The sequence below is a fragment of the Panicum virgatum genome, chromosome 7K (genome assembly GCF_016808335.1).
Source record: "Panicum virgatum strain AP13 chromosome 7K, P.virgatum_v5, whole genome shotgun sequence".
Classification (NCBI taxonomy): domain Eukaryota; kingdom Viridiplantae; phylum Streptophyta; class Magnoliopsida; order Poales; family Poaceae; genus Panicum; species Panicum virgatum.
Genome location: NC_053142.1, coordinates 23,439,400 through 23,445,378, shown reverse-complemented (window position 1 = coordinate 23,445,378; position 5,979 = coordinate 23,439,400). Strand labels below are relative to the sequence as shown.

Here is a 5,979-nt window from a genome sequence, read left to right as displayed (position 1 = left end):
CTTTTTACATTTCTCATAACCTTTTTTTTTGCAAAGACATCACTCCTAAATTTTTCAGGCTTGTTGGGCTCAAAGAAAAAGATAACAGTACAAGCAAAATGCAGCATCCTTTGATTCATTATACTCCAACCAATCATATTTTGCAAACCAACATTGTTAGAAGGATCTCCATTAACTACTTTGCCATTTGTGAGGAAATGAAATACCAACCGGTTGAGTTTGTCCTCTCAAAGCATGTGCCCTTTTCACTTGATCTCTAATTTCAAAAGGATGCTCATCAATTGGTTTGTGCATTCCAGGGTCACTAACAATATCTGAAGAACAAAATTCCACCCATTATAATTTTGGTGGCCTTGTGTTCTCATTACTCTCTAGGCTAGGAGTATCGCTACTGCTTGAATAATAGTTGAACAATGTTCATTTTGTCATCTTGCAATCTAGAGATGAATGTAAGGTTCAATTGGTTATTCACTGTACTAAAAGTAACAATATCACCATTAATTTTTAATTAATTGTATGTTTATAGCAGTATGGCATATGGTTTCTTGTTGCAGGGTGCCGTCTACGGGCCAATTCTCACGCTGTGACCTGCCGTCACCACTCGTCAGTCGCGGGGTCGCGACCGTCGTGCGCCGGCGGCTTGTGACAGGAGGCGAGCATGGCCAACGGCGGGAGCTGGGAGACAAGCGCGCCACTCCCCCAGGCCCCAGCCGACAAACGCCCGGGTCACATTGGTAGCTGGCGAGACCCGAGAGGAGGCAAACTCCCGGACCAGGTTGGACGGCGAGCAGGTGGCGTCGGCTGTCGGGCTCTTAAAGGTCGGATGGCCATTTTGTTTGGCCCAACCTAATTCATTTGGGTTGTGGCTATATAGGCCAATTTAGCCCACTTGTACTGATGTCCACTAGGCCGAGGTGACCCATTAGCAAAAATTCACCCTTCTTCAACCCCCAAACCCCACCCCCCCCCCCAACCACCCCCCCACTGCTGCACAAGGGGTGCTCGAAACCACCCACCCCCCCCCCCCCCCCCCCCACTGCTGCACAAGGGGTGCTCGAAACCACTCCCAGCCCCACGTTGGATCCGCCACTACTCACGGTAACGGTTGTTTACATGGTTGACATAGCCAAGAGACATGCTATTTGTCAGTCTAATTTTTTCAAAGACTATATATTTGTTTGACATTTCATAAGTACGCCGCCACTTCCAAACATATTTTAACTATATATCCAGCTTTATTAAAACGATCTACAATTCGTAAGGATTAGAATATTTAAAAAATATTAAATCACAGATATTCTGACTATGAATAGGCAGACAATAAACATGAAACTCTCGCAAAAGAAATAAACCTGAAACACAATGTAATTGATGTCGTTCCATTGGTACGAAGGAGTGAAGTTTGAACAATTGCTTTATGTGTTCGCAGTCTGGAAAGTGATGATCTTTATATATGATACTGTCATATCATGTTCCCAAGTAATCATTAGGATGCAAACAAGAAAAAAGAGCTCACGAACCAAACGTATAACTATAATATCGATTGACAAATATTTTCAACGAAATATCAGAGTTGAAATGCGCAGCACAAAAATCACTACAGACTATAGACAGTTTCACTTTCAAAACTGAAGCAATTCTGGCAGTCAACCGAAGCCACAGCAACCCTTCTGCTAATGTTGGAACAATCATAATACAATAAATTTGAAATCTGAGATACATCCTTACGCAAAATTAGGGAAAAATCCAATATGACACATCTTAAAGAGCATTTTTAGAAATTTTTGTTATTGAAATGACACTGAGCAAGATTGACCACAGGCAGTGAAACACCTGTCCATAAACAAATCTAAAAACAGGACCAAGGAAAAAAATAGTTTGGACCATACTACAATGTTGCATAGAGTATGGGTTGCCGGAGCTTGTTGAGGATCCAATGATATCTTCTGGAGTCAAAAGGCAAATTAATTATTATGTCGCCGAACTGTCGGGAATGGCTTCTCAAGCCCTACAAGAAAATCAAAGGTGAATATTAATGAATGGTCGAATGAAAGCAATGCATTACCTCCTACTTACATAATTACATTCTTTAACTAAGGTCTATTTCCCATGGAAAATTTAGTCTGAGGTTGAGAACGCCCATTTCCAATGTATACTCGCTTGTTATTAGTTCTCTAAGATAGGGTGATAAGCACATAATTCTTTCCATTGCCTGGGTCAATTTGGATCTCCTCATTCCAATTGACATCATCTGGTGCCAAAATTCTAGTGTAGCTATTTGCAACAATGCTTTGTCTTATGTGGTAAACCCCCAATGGCAAACCATAATACTAAATTTAGTTGAAAGAGGAGACCAGAGTCAAGCAATTGAATTACCATTCTTACTTGAAAGACATTGATTGGTGCCAAAAAAAAATGTAAGAAAATTAGTCATGTATCACTGGGAGTCGAGATGGAGTACAGCAATGGAGCAGGGGGAGGATTTGTGTGTGTGTGTGGGGGGGGGGGGGGGGTGTGGGGGTGTTGCTGCAAAGGGAGGACAAAAAGAAGCTAATGTGTAGAGCTTGAGGGCGGCAGGCTACGATTCCGGCAAAGGAGGAGCGCTGCTGGTGACTAGCAATGAGCACTTCTATTGTGCGAGGAAAGAATTTGAATTTTGGCCGAGTAAGCAGCACCACGTACGGTGTTTCTGGGTGAAAAGACGAGAGGGTCCCGCTGATGCATGATGCACATGGTTTGCTTGCAGCCAGCATTGTTTGGACGATTGGGTGCAAGGATTGTTTGTGGGGCACATGCTATTCATGGGCTGACTGCTGGCGGCAACAGCAGCAGCAGGGTGGTGCACACATTTGGTACTCGGGGAGTGCACAAGAGGTAAGTTCAAGGTGCTAAGCACTGAAATTTTGTTTGGATCCTGGTGCAAGTGCACTTTGGGTGGAACAACATGGCTTCACCATCCACTGTGAGTTCAATGATGTTGCCCTCAAAAAAAGTTAACGGAAGATGTTAACATACAATAAAGGAATTCCCCTTTCATATAGATTAGAATTAGAATTAAAAGGACGATTCCTCCAGCAACAGCTTGGCTGCTACGAAAATAATAAGTGATATATCTATTCATACAAATTTCTCTCGGAACAAACATGTGGATAATCTTGCCAATCACATGAACAACCAACAGATGAATATTTGGCACTAGATTACCTGCTTCAGCCTGGGCACATTGTGGTCATGTGGTATAACATTAAGGTCAAGATTGGTCTCCCTTCTCCTTTTTCTACAATTGATGTCACAGTCTTGATGTGCAATCATATGATGCATTCATACAACATAACTAGTCAACCAGATAACTCATGAAAAAAAATAGCAGATACATGTTTGTTTTCATGCACTGTCCCTGATTCAGATGGTCTAAACCCAGAACTATAGTACTGTTATCTTATTTATGCATTCAAGGATTTGAAACTAATTTGTATGTGTAGTAGAAACAGCCAGTTGCTTGTTTAGGGTTACCAAGAATAGTAGGTCAGGCTGATTGTGTAGTTTTTTACTCAAACTTCCACAACCATGAAGCTTTTTTCTAGATGCTACTTAGTGTGAATCATACAAGCCTAGAAACGTCAGGCCATTTTCCATCATTTATGTAAAGCCAAAAAAAACTTAATCACTGTAACCCTTAATAATGAAACCGCTTCTACACAAATCATTCAATCTCATTCTTTTGCATGAACCCATAAAAGAGCCCAATATTCTGATTTTGCCAATATTTTCAAGAGGTATCCATCATAATTCGGTTAGAACTGTGCCTTCCATTTGGTTAGAGCATCTCCAACAGATTGCTTATCTTTCATACCCTATATATTTTCCCTCTCACCATAATACTTTTTACATTTTTGGTAGCAAGTGTTGCAGTAGATTACTCAAAAGATAGGATGAAGGGAGACCCCCCTACATTTGACCAAGGGGGAGGTGTGTTCTGGCGATTGCCAAAAAATTTTTGGTACTGGTGATGGGATTGGTAGTCTGCCCATTACCAAAAGGACAAGTTTTTGGTATTGGGGAGAGCGATAGGTAATCTGCTGGGGATGCTCACATCATGATATAACAAAACAGTTACAGCAACCTATCAGGAATTAACAGTAGAAAATTTGGTACGATGTATGATAGAGCACTCTTGGTCGAGAAATGAAGTGGCAACTTAATATTTTCTGCAAAATCTTGACTTGTTCTTCATACTAACATTTAAATTTCATGGGAACAGGACACGTATTGACAGCCGGAAAGCACTTCCTCTCGCTCTCCCTCTCTAGACATTGGATCAAACACTTCAAGGGCATGTGGAAAACAGAAAAAACCAGAGCACTACGGGGACAATTGGGGCTCGAGAAGCTTACCAGAGGCTACGGCGAAGTGGCAGCGGAAACCTCCTCCGTGGCTGCTCCCGGGTTCGCAGTTGGCGCTGGCTCGTGGTGGGAGATGACAAGCGGCGGCCTGGGCGCGCGTCGCTCCTCCTCTGCCTGCCTCCGCGAGTTATACATCTCCTCGGTCTCGACGACGACGAGACGCTTGACCTGGGTGAGCATTCCGAGGAGCGACGGCGTGGTACGGTGCTCGACGGTGCGGTGACAGCGGCGGAGGCGCATGGCCTCGAGCGTGCGGCGGTGGAGGCGCCGCGTCCCCGGGAGCCCCCGCACCAGCGTGATGTACAGCCGCGGGCTCCACGCCACCGGTACCCGCGACTTGAACGCGTTGAACGCGCTCCCGCTCATCTCCGCGCTCTGTTCCGGCGAACGCCTTTCGCTCGGAGCCGAGGAGGGGGCTGGGGGAGCGGACGGCCCCTGGCGGCGCTCGGAGGGAGAAGAGGGGCAAATCAGCCCCTGGCGGCGCTCGCAGGGAGGAGATTGAGAGGAGGGAAGAGATGTGGATGGGTGAAGGGGGCCGCTCCGCTGGGGGCGCGAGCGCGGGGCGGGGGGCGTCGCCGCGTCGCGGACTCGCGGCGCTGGGTCGTGGGGGCGGCGCGGCGCTGGGTTGGGGGCTGGGGCTCGGGAGGGTGGCGGGCTGGCGGCTGGGACCGGGAGTCTGGCTGAACGAAGGAAACCCTAAACATTTGATATATATATACACACACAAGGGTATGGAGTCCACATGTCAGCGGTTTCGGATTTGCGGGTTCATCGAATTTTCAAATCCGTTATGAAATACCCGTCGGGTTTAGAGTCGTTCCCGCGCCCGCGCCCAGCGGGTTGGGTATCCGCGGATTTGCGGGTATTTTTGTACCCGTTGGCCGAAAGCCTATAAACCCTAAGCGACGACTGCCGGAGGCGTGCGAAATGAGAGGGTTGGGCCGGTTGGTTCTCGGGGTCCAGCTTATGTCTAACTAGGTGGGTCGCGCGCCTCGACGCGCCCAGTAGCGATGATGGGCCTTGGACCAGATTTATGGGTCGGAAAGTTTGGGAGGGAGTGGCTGGGTTACGTTGCGTAGAGGGTTTCTGGCGCCACGGCCCAGTGGCGAGCGAGGAGCGAGGTGGGCCGAAATTCAGGCCCAGCGGCAAGCCGTGTCTAATCCACACCGCCACAGGGCGCTGGAGCAACCAGAGGGGCGTTTGCTTCTTGTTGTATAGGGATTGGACTATTTTTAATCGGATGTCTCCGAACATACTCGTTCGGCAGCAACCGGAATGGTCCGAGGCCCAATCCGGACGGATTGGCCAAATCAGGTTTGGTCATTGTTCTGTTGGTCCGGTCCGGAATCAAATCTGAGCCGTGTTGGTGGAGAGTGTGTCCTGACTGGACGAACAATACAACAGTCTTGGATTGCGCACAAAACGAAGATGGTCAAACACAAGGAAAGAGATGGGGTCTTCAGACGAGTGTCCAGCTTTCTCTCTCTGTATTCAATGTTTCACAATATTCGTTACATGGGTATTTTTTAGGCGGCGTGATGAGTACATCCCAAATAATGTACAAGACAGTCCATAT

At 46.8% G+C, this 5,979-nt stretch overlaps 1 protein-coding gene across 2 annotated transcripts; it reads right to left on the bottom strand.

The window, feature by feature from the left end:
• Positions 1 to 1,620: 1,620 nt before the first annotated feature.
• LOC120640569 lies at positions 1,621 to 5,016 on the bottom strand. 2 transcript variants are annotated; one of them, XR_005661870.1, is made up of 3 exons: positions 4,395 to 5,016; positions 3,205 to 3,277; positions 1,621 to 2,008 (listed from the first exon to the last, which is right to left on the bottom strand). XR_005661870.1 is itself a non-coding variant. In XM_039916439.1 (2 exons), the coding sequence occupies exon 1, from the start codon at positions 4,767 to 4,769 to the stop codon at positions 4,401 to 4,403; it is 369 nt and encodes a 122-aa protein (XP_039772373.1). In that variant the 5' UTR covers positions 4,770 to 5,005; the 3' UTR covers positions 1,621 to 2,008; positions 4,395 to 4,400. The 2 variants fall into 2 exon arrangements, 1 of the variants encoding a protein (XP_039772373.1); XM_039916439.1 differs by lacking the exon at positions 3,205 to 3,277 and having other exon boundaries at positions 4,395 to 5,005.
• Positions 5,017 to 5,979: the final 963 nt, after the last annotated feature.